The 22,780-nt window shown below is 56.1% G+C and overlaps 1 protein-coding gene across 3 annotated transcripts in view; it reads right to left on the bottom strand.

Annotated features, from left to right (window-relative positions):
- Positions 1-466: 466 nt before the first annotated feature.
- The window catches only part of ADCK1 (aarF domain containing kinase 1), a 175,543-nt gene continuing 153,229 nt past the window's right edge, over positions 467-22,780 (bottom strand). For 2 of the 3 annotated variants that reach the window (XM_029597676.1, XM_029597675.1), the window contains exons 9-10: positions 11,770-11,963; positions 467-3,621 (exon numbers count right to left, since the gene is read on the bottom strand). In XM_029597676.1, the coding sequence (XP_029453536.1) occupies positions 3,450-3,621; positions 11,770-11,963 (366 nt within the window). In that variant the 3' untranslated portion in view covers positions 467-3,449. The remainder of the gene's footprint in view (positions 3,622-11,769; positions 11,964-22,780) is intronic. The other variant, XM_029597673.1, reaches the window with a different exon arrangement.

The following is a 22,780-nucleotide window of genomic DNA, read 5'->3' as shown; positions in this document are numbered from 1 at the left end:
TGGAAGGCTCCTCACCCAGTCATTTGTTTATGGGCTTGACAGGTGCTTGGTTTTTGATTGTAAATATTACTACCCTTATCATAAGGGATTGGGGGTAAATGCATGGACTTGGGGGTGACCTACACTGCGCAGTAGATATTACCATGAGAAGCTTGCTGGGCAGACTGGATGGAGCACGGGGTCCTTTTCTACCATCGTTATTACATTATATATACATATCGCTCAGCGTCCTCACAGGCAGCAATGATTTCTTGGTGCTAAAACACTACATGCCAGCTTCCAAAGGGAGAAGGCTCATGTCTGTACTTCAGTTGGGCTCCTTATTAAGACGTATTTGTATAGTGCCTGCTTCAAAGCCCCGTGCAGTCACCCAGGCTATTCTGGCCCGAGGTTGCCCGCGCCCCCAGTACTCGGGTTTCTCGTCCTGCAGAAATACAACTTCACATTTTTTAAAAATATTCTTTTATTTGCATTTTCATTCAAAAACTGTGACAAAAACGCAGGCACAATCAGAAGACATTTACCAATAATTAGGAATCATTGAGACAATAATAATAATAATAATATTAGTTCAATAACACTATGCTCAGGTACTCCGGTAGTGCAGTGAGATGCACACCCCCCCCCCCCCCCGCACCATCAACGCTGCCTTCTCATGGTGTCTGCCCAGCCTGTGAAATGTGGATGGAGGCACGGAGGATTTACCACTGACCACAGGATAACCCTCTGCCACATTCAGAGCTGCCTGTAACAAACCCTTTACTGAGATTATCTGAATGCATCGCTGCCACCAGCACGGTGTGCCCACCACCAAATCTGTGGTACCAGAACACGTCCCACCATTTATGTCACCGCGGTGCTTCCACGTCGCCAGGAGACTGAAGTCCAGGCCTGATTTTCTCATCAGCGGCCTGCGACTCGGATTCCCACTACAAGCCTCAGGCTGCACGTGGATGAAAGTTACATGCCAGCGACCAGGGCAAGAAGCCCTCAATCCAACAAACTCGCTGGTTTGAGATTTTGTGTGTGTGTGTGGAAGTTCTGTCTTGCCCTCTTATTTTGGTACCACCTAGTGCTGTGTAAAGGCAGCACACAGATCTGTGGAATGAATGAATGAATGAATAAATAAATAAATAACTAACGGGTGAGGCGGACTCGGGAGCTGACACCGCTGCAGCGAGGCAGTGAGAACGTCAGGGCTTGAGACTGGAATCCATCCTGGTCTCATCCACTGGCTGGGATGGATGCTGCTCCTTGCTAACACATTTCCAGCCGCTCTTATCTAGGCATTAAAATCCGTGTGGGGTGAACTGACAAACTCTGACTGCAGTGCAAGGGACTGGGTGCTGCTAGCAGTGTCTCACACTCCTCTCCTGGAGGCACAGCTAGGAGTTTTCAGGATTGCCCGCGTGAATATGCATGAGATAGATTTGCTGGCATGTAAGTGCATGCGAGGGAGGCTGCTTGACCATCCTCCTAAAGAGCCATAAACAGCTCTGTTTTTCTGCATATGCACAATGAATATGCATGAGATAGAGTTGCAGACCATGGAGGCTGTGCTTTTTATCTGAAACATATTCTTCCTGGATCTCCTGAAAACCTGGCCTATTTATAGCTCTTGAAAACTGAAATCGATCACCCCAAAAAAGCTGATGCCTTTCATTGGTGTTTAGCATTTCTCCAGTTGGGGGTGGGGATTTTGGGTTTAGTATGTGAGGAGTGTCTGATGCAGAGGGGGCAGACTTCCATTAGGCACAGCTCAGAACCAGTTTTCTGCACCTCATACTATAAATATCGGCTCCAACGTCCCTGTCATGTGCCCAGCGCTGTATAAAGCCCCCAGACCTGATTGCAGAACTCCGCTGCACGTGTTGGAAGGGGGAGGGGGTGTTCAATTTACGATCGCATTACTGCTCTTTCTATGCTTCAGCGGGTACCTGTTCGGTTCAGAATCCAATACAAATTCTTCGGCTGATTCAGAAAAGGATGCTTTATGGCTCCGAGCTGCCCTTCACAGGACACTGGGATCAGCTAATAAGGGCCTTCTCGTCAAGCCCAGGGGGCATCAGGCGAGGTCAGGAGCCGCACGATAGCCCTAGCTAGCCCGATTTTAGGAGCTTCGAGTTATGACGCAGGCTAAGGCCTTCGAAAAAAGCTTAAAAACTTGGCTTTCCAGACACGGGCACCATGGTTTATATCATCTGTTTATGATTGGACTTTGACTTAACAACTTACTTTGGTTGTTGACTGTGACTCAATCTTGTGTTCGGCCATGGTAGGATTTGGGGTTTTTTTTTAATATCATTTGGCTGTTTTAGCCATGAACATTGACAAGGCGGTGGATAAATGATTTAAAATAAACAATAAACCTTACTTTTAGTAAGAAGGTTGGCCTCAGTGCTGTGGATCCCACGGGTGGGGCTGATCTTACGACACGGGCGTTGCTCGCGCACTGAGGCGTGGTCGCGCACTGAGGCGAGGTCGCGCACTGAGGCGTGGTCGCGCTGTGCCGGAGCTCAGCTGCTTTGTGGATCTCCGAGGATTCAGGGTCCCGTGCATGGGCCGAGGGTGCAGGAAGGAGGTGACCCCCCCCCCGCGCTGCCTGGAAAGAGGATGTTTCATTTCGTTTTGTGGATAAATTATTTGTACTGTTGAAAAAAGAGAAACCAGCAGGGTGCAGTGCAGGCAACGCACTCATTCCTGGGGAGGGAACTATCCCCTGCCTGCCAGCCAGCCCTTCTTGGCAAGGGCACGTGCAGGCACTGCCATCGCTGTTAGGGGGAGGAACAATGATTTTTGGAAACCTCATTAAAAAAAGGGGAATCAAGAAGCCAGGACTGTCAAAAGTGTCCCTCAAAAGCGCAGGTCCCATGGAAGCTCTGCCTGAGGACGTCCCAGAGGCTGCAGGTCATGAGGGTTGGCTGAGCCGGGCCAGGCTTCACCCCACTGCATCGGTGGCTTTGCCATTTGAGGTTTTCTCTGGAAATCAGGAACTCAGTTTGGTAACACTAGGACGGGCTCAGCCAGCTGGCGACTGCAGCTCGCACCAGCGCCGAGAGTCTGGCACGAAAAGCTCACCGATGCTGCCGGTGATAATTTGATTCTGATCCTGATAAAGCTCTTGCATCTCAGCCCTGAAAAACACCGCAGCTTCCTTCAGGCCCCAAGGAGTCCAGGGCCAGAACTGTTTCTTCACCTCTCAGCACAAAGCAGCCCTGGCTCTGAGAGAGTCAGGATCCAGACTGACCCCAAAGTCTGCTACCATGGTGCGTGGCTGGTTACACTGCTGGAAGGAGAAAGGTGTAAGGAGTGGCGCTTTGCTCTTGTGGGATGAGATAGAGAGAGGGGAGATGTCTCTTCCTCATCTGATTCTTTGCAAGCCATGCAGGAATGACCTGGGAGGAAGCCCGGTGTGGAGAGGCACAGACGCCGAGATCAGCAAGTCCAGGTCAGTAGGGAGATAAAGGAATCCAACCCAGGAATGCAAGGATCCAGGTCCCCAGGAAGGAGCTTTTCAGTCGCAGGAAGAGTTCATAAAGGCTGATCTGACCCAGGCTCATGGCCTCATCCAGAGAGATTTGAACCCAGCCAAACACAGAGTCAGTCTTGCTCCTTTGGTACCTAGAAAAAGAGAGAGAGAGGGTGAGGGGAGAGACACAGGGAGAGAATGGGTATGGAGTGGAGTGGAGTGGAGAGGGGGAGGATGAGAGAGAGACAGGGAGAGAATGGGTATGGAGGAGTGGAGAGATGGAGAGGATGAGAGAGAGACAGGGAGAGAATGGGAATGGAGGAGTGGGGAGATGGAGAGGATGAGAGAGAGACAGGGAGAGAATGGGTATGGAGGAGTGGGGAGATGGAGAGGTTGAGAGAGAGACAGGGAGAGAATGGGTATGGAGGAGTGGGGAGATGGAGAGGATGAGAGAGAGACAGGGAGAGAATGGGAATGGAGGAGTGGGGAGATGGAGAAGATGAGAGAGAGACAGGGAGAGAATGGGTATGGAGGAGTGGGGAGATGGAGAGGTTGAGAGAGAGACAGGGAGAGAATGGGTATGGAGGAGTGGGGAGATGGAGAGGATGAGAGAGAGACAGGGAGAGAATGGGAATGGAGGAGTGGAGAGATGGAGAGGATGAGAGAGAGACAGGGAGAGAATGGGAATGGAGGAGTGGGGAGATGGAGAGGATGAGAGAGAGACAGGGAGAGAATGGGTATGGAGGAGTGGAGAGATGGAGAGGATGAGAGAGAGACAGGGAGAGAATGGGAATGGAGGAGTGGGGGAGATGGAGAGGATGAGAGAGACAGGGAGAGAATGGGTATGGAAGAGGAGTGGGGAGGGAGAGGTTGAGAGAGAGACAGGGAGAGAATGGGTATGGAGGAGTGGGGAGATGGAGAGGATGAGAGAGAGACAGGGAGAGAATGGGAATGGAGGAGTGGGGAGATGGAGAGGGATGAGAGAGAGACAGGGAGAGAATGAGTATGGAGGAGTGGGGAGATGGAGAGGTTGAGAGAGAGACAGGGAGAGAATGGGTATGGAGGAGTGGGGAGATGGAGAGGATGAGAGAGAGACAGGGAGAGAATGGGTATGGAGGAGTGGGGAGATGGAGAGGATGAGAGAGAGACAGGGAGAGAATGGGTATGGAGTGGAGTGGAGAGGGGGAGGATGAGAATAAGAGATACAGACATAGAGAATGGGGAGGGGAGGGAAAGAAAAAGGGATAGAGGGGAAGGCAAGAAACAGGGAGAGAATGGGTTAGGGAGGGGAGAGGAGGGAGAAATACAGACAGGGAGAGAATGGGTATGGAAGATGAAGGGGAGGGGAGAGAGATACAGACAGGGAGGAAATGGATAGTGAGGGGGAGGGAGAGGGAGAGGGGGAGAGGGATAAAATGGATATGGACGGGGAGAGAGATACAGACAGGGAGAGAATGGGTAAGGAGAAGAGGGGGAGGGGCCAGAGACAGGGATAGAATGGATAGGGAGGGGAGAGGGGGAGGGCGAGAGTTAGGGAGAGAAGGGGAGGAGAAGAGAAGGGGAAGATGAAGGATAGAGAGAAAATGGGGAGGAGAACGAAGGGCAAGAGATAGGGTGAGAATGGGGATGGAAGGGAGAGAGACAGGGAGAGAATGGAGAGGGGAGAGAGACAGGGAGAGAGATAGGGAGAGAATGGAGAGGGAGGGAAAGAGACAGGGAGAGAATAGGGAGGGGAGAGAAAGGGAAAGAGAATGTGGAGGGGAGAGAGGGAGAGAGAGGGAGAGAATGGGGAGGGGAGACAGGGAGGAAAAGAATGGGGAGGGGAGAGAAAGACAGGGAGAAAATGGAAAGGTAGGGAGAGACATGGAGAGAATGGAGAGGGAGGGGGAGAGGGAGGGAGAGAATGGGAATATGCAGAGTGTGAAATGTCAGATTGGAAGAATAAAATGGTTAGAGAAAAGCAGAGGAAAGAAAGGAGGAATGCAGGAGGGAGCGAGAAAGAAGTAAAGGGACAGGTGGGAAGAAGGGAATAAAAGCAGAGAGGGGAGAAAGTGGCAGGGGGAGGGGGAGAGGAACCTTCAGTCCTGTGTCCTGCTATGGGCAGCAGCATCCACCTCTCACCCCCTGCCAAAACCTGAATCCCCCTCCCTCTGCCCCCAGCATCGCACCACAGTCCTCCCTCCATCCCTTCCCTCAGTCCTCTCTCCCTCCCCCACCCATCCAGATTCCTCTGTGTCCTCCCCCCACATTTACCCAGCATCCCTTGCCTTGTCTTGTGGTGCCTTAAAAGTCGGGAAGGTGGCACCTGCAGGTTTTCAGGGTGTTTGCCACTCCCTCCTCCTCCCCAAATTCTGGTGCCCTAGGCAATCACCTAGGAAGAAGCAGCCCTTGGCTAGTGGTCAGCTCCTGCAGTGCCAGACCGGTCTCCCCATCCTCCCCCAGCCCGGCCCTTCCACTGAACGTGTTTCACTGCTGCCGTGTGCCGGGCACTTCCTCTCATCGCTGAGGAGTGCGATTGCATGGAAAACAGGTTTCTTTGGGTGCCAGCTCGGCTGCTCCAGAGCTGTGCCAAGAGGGGACCTGTGCGGCCCTAAGCTCCGATGCAGGATAAACACGATCCTGACCCCCAAATTATCTACAATCTCCTGGGAGCAACACTGATCCTTTGCTCCTGAGAGAGAGACAAAGAGCAGGGGAAGAAGACAGGAGGAGGAGTTTTAGGGTTTATATTCCGCTTTTCGGCACTTCAAAGCACTTTCCATTCAGGTACTGTGGGTATTTGCTGGGGCCTGGGATGGACTGCATCCATCGCGAGAGCTACGGCAGTGCCTGCTTTGACCAATCTTTAAACTAAGTGTGGAGGAGACCGGATGCTGTGCTCGACGGGTCACCGGGCTGCCCCAGCATGGCACTCTTTTAAGTTCCCACAAGCCACGCCAGCGTCACCGCTGCCCGAGCACCGGCCCCCTAGGTCTCCTGCCAGACTACGTGCGCACCTAGCATCTCTCATTTTTCAGTCTGCGTTTCTGCATCGATTTCCGTTCCTTTTTATTTGAGTCAGCAAAGACCCATGCCCGTCCTTCCTCAGAGAGCGACACTGCCCAGGACAGCCTGAACACGACTCATGTTTTCCATTCTCCTTACGGAAACACCCCTACACCCTCACCACCTTCACACCCACCAGTGGCCAGCGTTCTTCATTACCACTCGAGCGTAAGTCCCCGCAGTGTAACAGGCTGCTACCCACAGCCTCTAGGAAGCCTAAACATGACCCCCTATACACCATTCAGCACCTGAGCCCAAAGATCAAAATATCCCCACAGAGGAGGCAGAAGCTCTTTTATTCGGATCATCTCCATCCATTCCTTCCACTGACGAAACGTAGGAAGCTCTTCCGTCCTCCAGCATAATAAAATAGAGTTTCTAGCCAACAGAAGAGCCAACGCAATGAATCCACCACCCCAGCCCCGTGGCAGTCCAACATACATAGATAGACTGGTATCCCTGAGCCAAGCAACGACACGACCCAGAATGTTTCTGAAGAACACAATGCTTTGATTGCAGAAAGACTGCGGCTTTTAGCACATGGCAGAGATTACGACATCATTCAGAGTCTCGTAATTTCATTTGAGCTCCCAAGACTCTAGAAATATGTGTCCTATGTCTCACGTTAGCAGAGAGAACATATTTATATAATGATGCAAAAGCTTGTATCATGCCCTCATCCTGAACAGTTCCCCCCCTGGTCCTCCCTCCACTGTGCTGCCAAGCGCGATACGTGAGGGGAGGGTAAGTTTGCAGTCAACTGTCTTGGCCATAATGCCCAATCTTTTTAGCCTGTTTAGAAACAATTCCTAAATGTATCTTCCGCATCAGTGGGCACGGTGCGGGAGAGGTCACCTGCATGCACAGTGGAACAACAGTGACGGGCTGGCAAATAAGCGGAGGATTGTGACTGTGGCAAGTCCCACGTGGCACGCACTTGCTGGAACGAGTAGAAGCAGGGGGTCTCCAACTCAACCATGTGGGCCACGTTACGCAAACCCTTTCTGGACCACCCGTGGAATTCAGAGGAAAGGCCATACTCCCTGTCAGGGGCAAAAGGGGTGAGATCTGAGGATCCCCAAATCCACGCCTTTTTCAGCACCATTAGCCAGAATGCAGAGCGTGGATTTGATCGTAGATGCAGTTTGTTGGAAGCCCGTTCTTCCATGAAAAGTAGAAGACACGCCATATTGTACTCTCAAATTGGGACGCACCACTCCTCCCTGCTTCCTGTCCAGTCTTAACGCATCATAGCTCACCTGGGCCCTTCTCGTCTCCTGCTTTGCTGCTCATTATGACAACCTCATAATTAGCACAGCATTTGAAACGAACATGTGCCACGAGGGCATGCATCTGCCCTCACTTTACTATACTTGTAACTAACGATCCTCTTACAGCCTCTACCACCCACCCATCCAGCCCCCTTTTCAGGAAACAATATTCCTCAACCCCCTTGGAGCTTCATGTCAAGGCCACTTGTGCTAGAAGAGCTTACCTCCTGCGCATCGTTAATGAATGGCTCTCCTCTCCACTGGGATGTACACATTTAACATAAGAACATGCCATACTGGGTCAGACCAAGGGTCCATCAAGCCCAGCATCCTGTTTCCAACAATGGCCAATCCAGGCCATAAGAACCTGGCAAGTACCCAAAAACTAAGTCTATTCCATGTAACCATTGCTAATGGCAGTGGCTATTCTCTAAGTGAACTTAATAGCAGGTAATGGACTTCTCCTCCAAGAACGTATCCAATCCTTTTTTAAACACAGTTATACTAACTGCTCTAACCACATTCTCTGGCAACAAATTCCAGAGTTTAATTGTGCGTTGAGGGAAAAAGAATTTTCTCCGATTAGTTTTAAATGTGCCCCATGCTAACTTCATGCAGCGCACCCTAATCTTTCTATTATCCAAAAGAGTAAATAACCGATTCACATCTACCCGTTCTAGACCTCTCATGATTTTAAACACCTCTATCATATCCCCCCTCAGCCGTCTCTTCTCCAAGCTGAAAAGTCCTAACCTCTTTAGTCTTTCCTCATAGGGGAGCTGTTCCATTCCCCCTTATCATTTTGGTAGCCCTTCTCTGTACCTTCTCCTTCGCAATTATATCCTTTTTGAGATGCGGCAACCAGAATTGTACACAGTATTCAAGGTGCGGTCTCACCATGGAGTGATACAGAGGCATTATGACATTTTCCGTTTTATTCACCATTCCCTTCCTAATAATTCCCAACATTCTGTTTGCTTTTTTGACTGCCGCAGCACACTGAACCGACGATTTCAATGTGTTATCCACTATGACGCCTAGATCTCTTTCTTGGGTTGTAGCACCTAATATGGAACCCAACATTGTGTAATTATAGCATGGGTTATTTTTCCCTATATGCATCACCTTGCACTTATCCACATTAAATTTCATCTGCCATTTGGATGCCCAATTTTCCAGTCTCACGAGGTCTTCTTGCAATTTATCACAATCTGCTTGTGATTTAACTACTCTAAACAATTTTCTATCATCTACAAATTTGATTACCTCACTCGTCGTATTTCTTTCCAGACCATTTATAAATATATTGAAAAGTACGGGTCCCAATACAGATCCCTGAGGCACTCCACTGCCCACTCCCTTCCACTGAGAAAATTGCCCATTTAATCCTACTCTCTGTTTCCTGTCTTTTAACCAGTTTGTAATCCACGAAAGGACATCGGCTCCTATCCCATGACTTTTTAGTTTTCTTAGAAGCCTCTCATGAGGAACTTTGTCAAACGCCTTCTGAAAATCCAAATACACTATATCTACCGGTTCACCTTTATCCACATGTTTATTAACTCCTTCAAAAAAGTGAAGCAGATTTGTGAGGGTAAAGCCATGCTGACTTTGTTCCATTAAACCAGGTCTTTCTATATGTTCTGTGATTTTGATGTTTAGAACACTTTCCACTATTTTTCCTGGCACTGAAGTCAGGCTAACCGGTCTGTAGTTTCCCAGATTGCCCCTGGAGTCCTTTTTAAATATTGGAGTTACATTAGCCACCCTCCAGTCTTCAGGTACAATGGATGATTTTAATGATAAGTTACAAATTTGTATTAATAGTTCTGAAATTTCATTTTTTAGTTCCTTCACAACTCTGTGGTGTATACCATCCGGTCCAGGTGATGTACTACGCTTCAGTTTGTCAATCAGGTCTACCACATCTTCTAGGTTCACCGTGATTTGGTTCAGTCCATCTGAATCATTACCCATGAAAACCTTCTCCGGTACGGGTACCTCCCCAACATCCTCTTCAGTAAACACCGAAGCAAAGAAATCATTTAATCTTTCCGCGATGGCCTTATCTTCTCTAAGTGCCCCTTTAACCCCTCGATCATCTAACGGTCCAACTGACTCCCTCACAGGCTTTCTGCTTCGGATATATTTAAAAAAGTTTTTACTGTGAGTTTTTGCCTCTACAGCCAACTTCTTTTCAAATTCTCTCTTAGCCTGTTTTATCAATGTTTTACATTTAACTTGCCAATGTTTATGCTTTATCCTATTTTCTTCAGATGGATCCTTCTTCCAATTTTTGAATGAAGATCTTTTGGCTAAAATAGCTTCTTTCACCTCCCCTTTTAACCATGCCGGTAATCGTTTTGCCTTCTTTCCACCTTTCTTAATGTGTGGAATACTTCTGGACTGTGCTTCCAGGATGGTATTTTTTAACAATGACCACACCTCTTGCACACTTTTTACCTTTGTAACTGCTCCTTTCTGTATTTTTCTATTTTTCTCATTTTATCAAAGTTTCCCTTTTGAAAGTTTAGCACGAGAGCCTTAGATTTGCACACTGTTCCTCTTCCAGTCATTAATTCAAATTTGATCATATTATGATCACTATTGCCAAGCGGCCCCACCACCGTTACCTCTCTCACCAAGTCCTGTGCTCCACTGAGAATTAGATCTAAAATTGCTTCCTCTCTCGTCAGTTCCTGAACCAATTACTCCATAAAAATGTCATTTATTCCATCCAGGAACGTTATCTCTCTAGCATGACTCGATGATACATTTACCCAGTCTATATTGGGGTAATGGAAATCAAGTCCCATACAAAAGCCCCATGAGGTGAGATTTAAGGAGCTAAACATGTGCACCCCAGAGGAGAGGAGAGAGAGCGGGGACGTGCTCTGAAAGCCCTTTCCATGGGTAAACAGCAAGTTAATTGAGTTTCCCTCCCCCCCCCCCCCCCCACTTCTGGAGCTGCTGTTGTGCAGTGAGAAGGTGCATTCCCGGGGCGGGTCTGGTTGGGGACGGAAACCACGCATGTAGGTCGCTTTTCCAAATCCGTGCAGATCCTGTCCCATGAAAAAAGAAACCTCGAGCACGCAAGCGGGGGAGGCAGGTAACCACGGCAAGTCCCAAAATAAGAACCCACGGACCCCTCCTCCCAAGGAAAACCCTGCCCTGCAAGATACTAACGAGGCGGGGGAGGGAGGCCTTTTCAACGGACAAGGGGCGATGACATGAGGCGCCAAGGGGATATTTCTTCACGGAAAGGGTGGTGGGTGCATGGAGCAGCCTCCTGAGTAACAGGCGTGGGATAAGCACGGAGGCTGCGAGATGGGAAGGGGCAGCAGATGCGTTTATAAAGTGCAGACAGGCCTCCTGGACAGATGGGCCTTCTCTGTTTAGGTAATTGCCAGGTTCTTGTGGCCTGGATTGGCCTCTGTTGGAAGCAGGATGCTGGGCTTGATGGACCCTTGGTCTGACCCAGTATGGCATGTTCTTATGTTCTTTTGCCAACCTCGTCCAGATTTCCACTTAAAAGCTTTTCTTCGGAGGAGGAGGAGGAGGAGGAGGGAGCTGGTGACCCCTGTGTGCCACACCAGTGGCCCTAGAGTCTTTTAGGATTGCAACGTTCAAAGCGTCTATCGGCTGTGTCTGGAAATTGCTCACCCCCGACGCTGCTCCCCACGGGGCACGCCTAGGCCAGGGGAGCGGAGACGTTATGTGCCTAGATGGCATTTTCAAGTTTTCACACCTGCTTTCCCAGCAAACCTCCGCCCACGGCGGTGGGCACCCGCCTTCCCCCCTCTTTCCATCCTGAGCGCAGTCTCCACGGCGACTCGGGGCTGCGCAGCTTGCCCCCGGCAGGCGCCCGGGACCCTCCGCCCACCGACGGCCTCTGAAGGTAATGCGCGCCCTGAAGTGCCACGGAGCGGAACAGTAAGCGAACAAACAAACAAACGCGGCGCCGCCAGGGCGGGGTACACTCACCTCGCCAGCGCCCGGACGCAGCAGCGGGACATGGTGAAGAAGGAGCCGGCGCCGGCCCGGGTGTGCAGGGCCGTCTCGATGCCCCGCAGGAGGTCGTTGGTCTTCAGCAGCAGCAGCATCTGGCGAGGCACGTTGTTGAGCAGTCGGCTGATCTCAGGCAGGTAGGCGGCCGCATTGGAGCGAATCTCCACGTCCTGGACAGGGGGAACGCGGCAGAAGGTGAGTGCGAGGAGGGGGGGGGAGGAAAGGAGAAGGGGGAAAGGGGGGTGGGGAGAGAAGGAAAGAGGAGGAGGAGGAGGGAGAGGAAGGGCGCAGAGGGGGGAAAAGGAACCCAGCAGGGCATGAACAGAGAGTAAAGATGGAGGCAACAGAGACGTGCGAGGAGAGATCAGGGAGGGAGGGAGCGAGAGAGACAGGAAGGAGATGCAATTAGCTTCACTTCTTATCACCGCCACAGACAGTTCAGTGATTGCATCTACATTACTAGAAACTGCCACGGCTGTGCCCCTCCACGGCCTGGCCACGGTCTACACAAGGAAACCACAAAGGCAAGATATTCCCGAGCCAGTCCACAACATCTGGGAAAATAAGATCGGATTTGGCCGGGTAAGTCCGCGGACTCCCATGGCATCGCTCCCTGAAATGTTACCTAGAGCAGCACAAGCCAGAGCCGGGCACTGGGGCCTTTCCTCTGACACCGGGAGCACCGTGCCTTTCCTCTGACCCCGGGAGCACCGTGTCTTTCCTCTGACCCCGGGAGCACCGTGCCTTTCCTCTGACACCGGGAGCACCGTGTCTTTCCTCTGACCCCGGGAGCACCGTGCCTCTCCTCTGACCCCGGGAGCACCGTGCCTCTCCTCTGACCCCGGGAGCACCGTGCCTTTCCTCTGACCCCGGGAGCACCGTGCCTTTCCTCTGACCCCGGGAGCACCGTGCCTCTCCTCTGACGCCGGGAGCACCGTGCCTCTCCTCTGACGCCGGGAGCACCGTGCCTCTCCTCTGACCCCGGGAGCACCGTGCCTTTCCTCTGACCCCGGGAGCACCGTGCCTTTCCTCTGACGCCGGGAGCACCGTGCCTTTCCTCTGACCCCGGGAGCACCGTGCCTTTCCTCTGACCCCGGGAGCACCGTGCCTCTCCTCTGACGCCGGGAGCACCGTGTCTTTCCTCTGACCCCGGGAGCACCGTGTCTTTCCTCTGACGCCGGGAGCACCGTGCCTTTCCTCTGACCCCGGGAGCACCGTGCCTTTCCTCTGACCCCGGGAGCACCGTGTCTTTCCTCTGACCCCGGGAGCACCGTGTCTTTCCTCTGACCCCGGGAGCACCGTGCCTTTCCTCTGACACCGGGAGCACCGTGCCTTTCCTCTGACCCCGGGAGCACCGTGCCTTTCCTCTGACCCCGGGAGCACCGTGCCTTTCCTCTGACGCCGGGAGCACCGTGCCTTTCCTCTGACCCCGGGAGCACCGTGCCTTTCCTCTGACACCGGGAGCACCGTGTCTTTCCTCTGACCCCGGGAGCACCGTGCCTTTCCTCTGACACCGGGAGCACCGTGCCTCTCCTCTGACACCGGGAGCACCGTGCCTCTCCTCTGACACCGGGAGCACCGTGCCTTTCCTCTGACACCGGGAGCACCGTGCCTTTCCTCTGACACCGGGAGCACCGTGTCTTTCCTCTGACCCCGGGAGCACCGTGTCTTTCCTCTGACACCGGGAGCACCGTGCCTTTCCTCTGACCCCGGGAGCACCGTGCCTTTCCTCTGACACCGGGAGCACCGTGCCTCTCCTCTGACCCCGGGAGCACCGTGTCTCTCCTCTGACCCCGGGAGCACCGTGTCTTTCCTCTGACACCGGGAGCACCGTGCCTTTCCTCTGACCCCGGGAGCACCGTGCCTTTCCTCTGACACCGGGAGCACCGTGCCTCTCCTCTGACCCCGGGAGCACCGTGCCTTTCCTCTGACCCCGGGAGCACCGTGTCTTTCCTCTGACACCGGGAGCACCGTGTCTTTCCTCTGACCCCGGGAGCACCGTGCCTTTCCTCTGACACCGGGAGCACCGTGCCTTTCCTCTGACCCCGGGAGCACCGTGCCTCTCCTCTGACCCCGGGAGCACCGTGTCTTTCCTCTGACACCGGGAGCACCGTGTCTTTCCTCTGACACCGGGAGCACCGTGCCTTTCTTCTGACACCGGGAGCACCGTGTCTTTCCTCTGACACCGGGAGCACCGTGCCTTTCCTCTGACACCGGGAGCACCGTGTCTTTCCTCTGACCCCGGGAGCACCGTGCCTTTCCTCTGACACCGGGAGCACCGTGCCTTTCCTCTGACACCGGGAGCACCGTGCCTTTCCTCTGACACCGGGAGCACCGTGCCTTTCCTCTGACCCCGGGAGCACCGTGCCTCTCCTCTGACGCCGGGAGCACCGTGCCTTTCCTCTGACCCCGGGAGCACCGTGTCTTTCCTCTGACACCGGGAGCACCGTGTCTTTCCTCTGACCCCGGGAGCACCGTGTCTTTCCTCTGACACCGGGAGCACCGTGCCTTTCCTCTGACCCCGGGAGCACCGTGCCTCTCCTCTGACCCCGGGAGCACCGTGTCTTTCCTCTGACACCGGGAGCACCGTGTCTTTCCTCTGACACCGGGAGCACCGTGCCTTTCTTCTGACACCGGGAGCACCGTGCCTCTCCTCTGACCCCGGGAGCACCGTGTCTTTCCTCTGACACCGGGAGCACCGTGTCTTTCCTCTGACACCGGGAGCACCGTGCCTTTCCTCTGACACCGGGAGCACCGTGTCTTTCCTCTGACCCCGGGAGCACCGTGCCTTTCCTCTGACACCGGGAGCACCGTGCCTCTCCTCTGACCCCGGGAGCACCGTGCCTGTCCTCTGACCCCGGGAGCACCGTGTCTTTCCTCTGACACCGGGAGCACCGTGCCTTTCCTCTGACACCGGGAGCACCGTGCCTCTCCTCTGACCCCGGGAGCACCGTGCCTGTCCTCTGACCCCGGGAGCACCGTGTCTTTCCTCTGACACCGGGAGCACCGTGCCTTTCCTCTGACCCCGGGAGCACCGTGCCTTTCCTCTGACACCGGGAGCACCGTGTCTTTCCTCTGACACCGGGAGCACCGTGCCTTTCCTCTGACACCGGGAGCACCGTGTCTTTCCTCTGACACCGGGAGCACCGTGTCTCTGCACCTGGGGGAAGAGCCCTGGACTATCCTTCCTGCAGACCCCGCCACCCCGCCTCTGCCAGGGCTTGCCTGTCTCTCCACTGAATGTCGGGGGGAAAAAGAAAAGCAGTTTTGAGGTCTACGTGTCCCCACCTAGGAAACAAACCCGGGGCATCCGGCCGTGTTTGTTTAACTCTCCTCCTGGAATTGGTCGATCAGTGTTGCATTAGTGGCTTGCGAGGCTGCTGGAAGCGCTTGGCTAATTACCAGCCCTTCTATTAATGAACGACCTGGAATCCCTTCCCATCGGCCTGCGTGGCTGGAAGTGAGCCCAGCCGCAGACGCACAGCCAGAGCGCTGCCGTCTCTTTCAATTCACGGCAAAAAAAAAGTCTTACTCCTCGTCTCTATTAAAGAGGATTCAGGGGGGCAGAGAGCTTTACCGGCCTGGCAGCGTTGCACAGACTGTGCACGTGCAGGGCCGACCCATTACTGACTGGATCCGTTATTTCAGGATGCTTACGGTCCCCACCTTCCCTGAGGCGCACCGGGAGCAGGAGTCCGGGCTGGACCCGCCGGAGCTGGACACACAAGGCCAGTCCCTGCGCCAGACTCTTGCACTTCCATGAACGTTCACGTCCGATGCCGGCCTCTGCCCTCTGTCACCCGATCAGCACCAACGCGCTTCCGTGGAAAACCTAACTATCTTCAATTATTATTACCCGTAAAAGCAAATCCCCCGCTGAGGGCAGTGAGCAGCGTGTGGGCTCCATCAGAGCCCCCGTTACACACACAGGCAGGCGCCTCACGCTCCACCAAACGCCGTTTCTGCTTTAGTTATCTGAAAAAACTGCTCGGCAATTTTTTAAATATATTTTTACAATATAAATGATACAAATGTTGTTTTTGCTTGGAGAGGACCATAACGAAGACAAAGGCCCCCCTACCCTCCTGTATCTAAGGAGTCTCCGTTCTCTGTCTCCCCACACCTCAGCCGGGGGACTCAGAGACTCTGCTCCCAAACTCCCAGAACCGAGGGTCCCGCTAGGGCTGGGGAACCCCCACAGGGGCAGGAAAGGACTTCAAGGCAGGGCAGAGAGGGTCCTCCGCCTTGTTCAGCCCTTGGGTTCTGGCAGCAGGGCAGGTCTTAGACTGAAGCTGGGACCGAGGTGCAGGGTGGAACGGAGAAAAGGACTGAGGCAGGGCAGGGCAGGACTGAGTACTGAGGGCAGGGCAGGACTGAGTACTGAGGCAGGGCAGGACTGAGTACTGAGGGCAGGACTGAGTACTGAGGCAGGGCAGGACTGAGTACTGAGGGCAGGACTGAGTACTGAGGCAGGGCAGGACTGGGTACTGAGGGCAGGACTGAGTACTGAGGCAGGGCAGGACTGGGTACTGAGGGCAGGGCAGGACTGAGTACTGAGGGCAGGACTGAGTACTGAGGCAGGGCAGGACTGGGTACTGAGGGCAGGGCAGGACTGAGTACTGAGGGCAGGACTGAGTACTGAGGGCAGGGCAGGACTGGGTACTGAGGGCAGGGCAGGACTGGGTACTGAGGGCAGGGCAGGACTGAGTACTGAGGGCAGGACTGGGTACTGAGGGCAGGACTGGGTACTGAGGCAGGGCAGGACTGAGTACTGAGGCAGGGCAGGACTGGGTACTGAGGGCAGGGCAGGACTGAGTACTGAGGCAGGGCAGGACTGGGTACTGAGGGCAGGACTGAGTACTGAGGCAGGGCAGGACTGGGTACTGAGGGCAGGGCAGGACTGAGTACTGAGGGCAGGACTGAGTACTGAGGCAGGGCAGGACTGGGTACTGAGGGCAGGGCAGGACTGAGTACTGAGGGCAGGACTGAGTACTGAGGCAGGGCAGGACTGGGTACTGAGGGCAGGGCAGGACTGAGTACTGAGGGCAGGACCGGGTACTGAGGGCAGGGCAGGACTGAGTACTGAGGGCAGGGCAGGACTGGGTACTGAGGGCAGGGCAGGACTGAGTACTGAGGCAGGGCAGGACTGAGTACTGAGGGCAGGGCAGGACTGAGTACTGAGGGCAGGACTGAGTACTGAGGGCAGGACTGGGTACTGAGGCAGGGCAGGACTGGGTACTGAGGGCAGGGCAGGACTGAGTACTGAGGGCAGGACTGGGTACTGAGGGCAGGACTGGGTACTGAGGCAGGGCAGGACCTTGTACTGAGGGCAGGGCAGGACCTTGTACTGAGGCAGGGCAGGACTGAGTACTGAGGGCAGGGCAGGACTGAGTACTGAGGGCAGGACCTTGTACTGAGGCAGGGCAGGACCGGGTACTGAGGCAGGGCAGGACTGAGTACTGAGGGCAGGGCAGGACTGAGTACTGAGGGCAGGACTGAGTACTGAGGGCAGGACTGGGTACTGAGGGCAGGACTGGGTACTGAGGGCAGGGCAGGGCTGAGTACTGAGGGCAGGGCAGGACTGGGTACTGAGGGCAGGGCAGGGCTGAGTACTGAGGGCAGGGTAGGACTGGGTACTGAGGGCAGGGCAGGACTGAGTACTGAGGGCAGGGCAGGGCTGAGTACTGAGGGCAGGGCAGGACTGGGTACTGAGGGCAGGGCAGGACTGGGTACTGAGGGCAGGGCAGGGCTGGGTACTGAGGCAGGGCAGGGCTGGGTACTGAGGGCAGGGCAGGGCTGGGTACTGAGGGCAGGGCAGGACTGAGTACTGAGGGCAGGGCAGGACTGGGTACTGAGGCAGGGCAGGGCTGGGTACTGAGGGCAGGGCAGGACTGGGTACTGAGGGCAGGGAAGGGCTGGGTACTGAGGGCAGGGCAGGACTGGGTACTGAGGGCAGGGAAGGGCTGGGTACTGAGGGCAGGGAAGGGCTGGGTACTGAGGGCAGGGCAGGATACTGAGGGCAGGGCAGGATACTGAGGGCAGGGCAGGACTGGGTACTGAGGGCAGGGCAGGATACTGAGGGCAGGGCAGGACTGGGTACTGAGGGCAGGGCAGGATACTGAGGGCAGGGCAGGACTGGGTACTGAGGGCAGGGAAGGGCTGGGTACTGAGGGCAGGGCAGGATACTGAGGGCAGGGCAGGGCTGGGTACTGAGGGCAGGGCAGGATACTGAGGGCAGGGCAGGACTGGGTACTGAGGGCAGGGCAGGGCTGGGTACTGAGGGCAGGGCAGGGCTGGGTACTGAGGGCAGGACTGGGTACTGAGGGCAGGGCAGGGTACTGAGGCAGGGCAGGGCTGGGTACTGAGGGCAGGGCAGGGCTGGGTACTGAGGGCAGGGCAGGACTGAGTACTGAGGGCAGGGCAGGACTGGGTACTGAGGCAGGGCAGGGCTGGGTACTGAGGGCAGGGCAGGACTGGGTACTGAGGGCAGGGAAGGGCTGGGTACTGAGGGCAGGGCAGGACTGGGTACTGAGGGCAGGGAAGGGCTGGGTACTGAGGGCAGGGAAGGGCTGGGTACTGAGGGCAGGGCAGGATACTGAGGGCAGGGCAGGATACTGAGGGCAGGGCAGGACTGGGTACTGAGGGCAGGGCAGGATACTGAGGGCAGGGCAGGACTGGGTACTGAGGGCAGGGCAGGATACTGAGGGCAGGGCAGGACTGGGTACTGAGGGCAGGATACTGAGGGCAGGGCAGGACTGGGTACTGAGGGCAGGGAAGGGCTGGGTACTGAGGGCAGGGCAGGATACTGAGGGCAGGGCAGGGCTGGGTACTGAGGGCAGGGCAGGATACTGAGGGCAGGGCAGGACTGGGTACTGAGGGCAGGGAAGGGCTGGGTACTGAGGGCAGGGCAGGGCTGGGTACTGAGGGCAGGGCAGGACTGGGTACTGAGGGCAGGACTGGGTACTGAGGGCAGGGCAGGGCTGGGTACTGAGGCAGGGCAGGGCTGGGTACTGAGGGCAGGGCAGGGCTGGGTACTGAGGGCAGGGCAGGACTGAGTACTGAGGGCAGGGCAGGACTGGGTACTGAGGCAGGGCAGGACTGGGTACTGAGGGCAGGGCAGGATACTGAGGGCAGGGCAGGACTGGGTACTGAGGGCAGGGAAGGGCTGGGTACTGAGGGCAGGGCAGGACTGGGTACTGAGGCAGGGCAGGGCTGGGTACTGAGGGCAGGGCAGGACTGGGTACTGAGGCAGGGCAGGGCTGGGTACTGAGGGCAGGGCAGGATACTGAGGGCAGGGCAGGACTGGGTACTGAGGGCAGGGAAGGGCTGGGTACTGAGGGCAGGGCAGGGCTGGGTACTGAGGGCAGGGCAGGGTACTGAGGGCAGGACTGGGTACTGAGGGCAGGGCAGGGCTGGGTACTGAGGCAGGGCAGGGCTGGGTACTGAGGGCAGGGCAGGGCTGGGTACTGAGGGCAGGGCAGGACTGAGTACTGAGGGCAGGGCAGGGCTGGGTACTGAGGGCAGGGCAGGATACTGAGGGCAGGGCAGGACTGGGTACTGAGGGCAGGGCAGGGCTGGGTACTGAGGGCAGGGCAGGACTGGGTACTGAGGGCAGGGAAGGGCTGGGTACTGAGGGCAGGGCAGGATACTGAGGGCAGGGCAGGACTGGGTACTGAGGGCAGGGCAGGGCTGGGTACTGAGGGCAGGGCAGGACTGGGTACTGAGGGCAGGGCAGGGCTGGGTACTGAGGGCAGGGCAGGACTGGGTACTGAGGGCAGGACTGGGTACTGAGGGCAGGGCAGGGCTGGGTACTGAGGCAGGGCAGGGCTGGGTACTGAGGGCAGGGCAGGACTGAGTACTGAGGGCAGGGCAGGACTGAGTACTGAGGGCAGGACTGAGTACTGAGGGCAGGGCAGGACTGGGTACTGAGGGCAGGACTGGGTACTGAGGCAGGGAAGGGCTGGGTACTGAGGGCAGGGCAGGATACTGAGGGCAGGGCAGGGCTGGGTACTGAGGGCAGGGCAGGATACTGAGGGCAGGGCAGGACTGGGTACTGAGGGCAGGGAAGGGCTGGGTACTGAGGGCAGGGCAGGGCTGGGTACTGAGGGCAGGGCAGGACTGGGTACTGAGGGCAGGACTGGGTACTGAGGGCAGGGCAGGGCTGGGTACTGAGGCAGGGCAGGGCTGGGTACTGAGGGCAGGGCAGGGCTGGGTACTGAGGGCAGGGCAGGACTGAGTACTGAGGGCAGGGCAGGACTGGGTACTGAGGCAGGGCAGGACTGGGTACTGAGGGCAGGGCAGGATACTGAGGGCAGGGCAGGACTGGGTACTGAGGGCAGGGAAGGGCTGGGTACTGAGGGCAGGGCAGGGCTGGGTACTGAGGGCAGGGCAGGACTGGGTACTGAGGCAGGGCAGGGCTGGGTACTGAGGGCAGGGCAGGATACTGAGGGGCAGGGCAGGACTGGGTACTGAGGGCAGGGAAGGGCTGGGTACTGAGGGCAGGGCAGGGCTGGGTACTGAGGGCAGGGCTGGGTACTGAGGGCAGGGCAGGGCTGGGTACTGAGGCAGGGCAGGGCTGGGTACTGAGGGCAGGGCAGGGCTGGGTACTGAGGGCAGGGCAGGACTGAGTACTGAGGGCAGGGCAGGGCTGGGTACTGAGGGCAGGGCAGGATACTGAGGGCAGGGCAGGACTGGGTACTGAGGGCAGGGCAGGGCTGGGTACTGAGGGCAGGGAAGGGCTGGGTACTGAGGGCAGGGCAGGATACTGAGGGCAGGGCAGGACTGGGTACTGAGGGCAGGGCAGGGCTGGGTACTGAGGGCAGGGCAGGACTGGGTACTGAGGGCAGGGCAGGGCTGGGTACTGAGGGCAGGGCAGGGTACTGAGGCAGGGCAGGGCTGGGTACTGAGGGCAGGGCAGGACTGGGTACTGAGGGCAGGGCTGGGTACTGAGGCAGGGCAGGGCTGGGTACTGAGGGCAGGGCAGGACTGAGTACTGAGGGCAGGACTGAGTACTGAGGGCAGGGCAGGACTGAGTACTGAGGGCAGGGCAGGACTGGGTACTGAGGGCAGGACTGGGTACTGAGGCAGGGAAGGGCTGGGTACTGAGGGCAGGGCAGGATACTGAGGGCAGGGCAGGGCAGGATACTGAGGGCAGGGCAGGATACTGAGGGCAGGGCAGGGGCAGGATACTGAGGGCAGGGCAGGATACTGAGGGCAGGGCAGGATACTGAGGGCAGGGAAGGGCAGGATACTGAGGGCAGGGCAGGACTGGGTACTGAGGGCAGGGCAGGACTGAGTACTGAGGGCAGGGCAGGACTGGGTACTGAGGCAGGGCAGGGCAGGACTGGGTACTGAGGGCAGGGCAGGGCTGAGTACTGAGGGCAGGGCAGGGCTGGGTACTGAGGCAGGGCAGGAAACTGAGGGCAGGGCAGGACTGGGTACTGAGGGCAGGGCAGGGCAGGACTGGGTACTGAGGGCAGGGCAGGGCTGAGTACTGAGGGCAGGGCAGGGCTGGGTACTGAGGCAGGGCAGGAAACTGAGGGCAGGGCAGGACTGGGTACTGAGGGCAGGACTGGGTACTGAGGGCAGGGCAGGGCTGGGTACTGAGGCAGGGCAGGATACTGAGGGCAGGGCAGGACTGGGTACTGAGGGCAGGGCAGGACTGGGTACTGAGGGCAGGGCAGGGCAGGACTGGGTACTGAGGGCAGGGCAGGACTGGGTACTGAGGGCAGGGCAGGGCTGGGTACTGAGGGCAGGGCAGGGCTGAGTACTGAGGGCAGGGCAGGGCTGGGTACTGAGGCAGGGCAGGAAACTGGGGATTGGCCAGGGCAGGTACCACAAGACCAGACAAGGGCAGCACTAAATAAGGCAGACTAGAGCAGGAAAAGACTAGGACAACACAGAACAGAGAAGCCCAAAGGCCTGAGTAGGCTACAAAGCAATGGCTAGGGTAATAGTAGGCCTGGAGGCCACAAGGTAAGGCACGGGATGAGGGTGAAAGGGGGTAGATCAGGAGTAATCTTAGGAAATATTTCTTTACAGAGAGGGTGGGGGATGCATGGAACAGACTCCCAGAGGAGGTGGTGGAGACAAAAACGGTGTCTGAATTCAAGAAATCATGGGATCTCTAAAGAAGTGATGAGAATCGTAAAGCTAAATTAATTAGACAGATGGGCAGACTGGATAGGCCATATGGTTTTTTTCCTGCTGTCTTATTTCTTTGGAATATTATTTATCCAGCAAGAATTTGTCCGGATAAGTCAGGGGTGGTCCTGAACAGTTTTGAGGAGGAGCTGAGTTCCCTGGATAGTTATCAGGCTAACTCTGGCCGGCCCATACAGTTGTCATAAAGGCTGTGGCAGAGTGCCCCTGTGCCTGGCCCACCTTCAGTCCCCTGCCTGGAGGGAGAGTGCTCTGGCTGGGCAGGAGGAGCTCCGGGGGCCTAACCCTGGGAGCAACGTTAAGAGTGTGAGCCCAGCCAAGTCAGGCAGGTGCGTTTCTCCAGGAGTTAGGAGCTCCTGACCCCCCCTGTCTGGGAATACTGTGGATATTGTTTCCTGTCTATACAGAATAAAGTGAAATTGCACGAGCTTACTCCTCCAGCCTTCCTTACATAAGTAATGTTCAGTGGCACAAGTGTGCTACTGAATGCACAGCACTCGTTAGTCACATAACTTAATCCAGCTAAAAGAGCCAGGCAGCGGTTCAATTTGGACCTCTAGGTCTAATGACTATTGATTTAGCCATTCAAACTGTGGGATTTTCAGTATGAGCTGGTAATTTAGCCACCAAACCCCGGGCACCCTAAAGACAGGGTTAAATCCAGCTGAAGATGACCCTTCCCGTAGCCAGTTGAGACAGGTACTCAACATGCCCCGATGTGACGGCATCAGTGCCAGGGATCTTAGGGTTCCCCACACAATCCTGTCTTCTGCCTTTCTCAGCTCGGTTATTCGGGCTCCATTTCCGGTGCAGCTCCCATCCTGGG

The sequence above is a fragment of the Rhinatrema bivittatum genome, chromosome 4, assembly GCF_901001135.1.
Source record: "Rhinatrema bivittatum chromosome 4, aRhiBiv1.1, whole genome shotgun sequence".
In the NCBI taxonomy this organism is placed as follows: Eukaryota; Metazoa; Chordata; class Amphibia; order Gymnophiona; family Rhinatrematidae; genus Rhinatrema; species Rhinatrema bivittatum.
The sequence above is the reverse complement of the archived record's forward strand: the minus strand, read 5'-3'. Positions and strand labels throughout refer to the sequence as shown.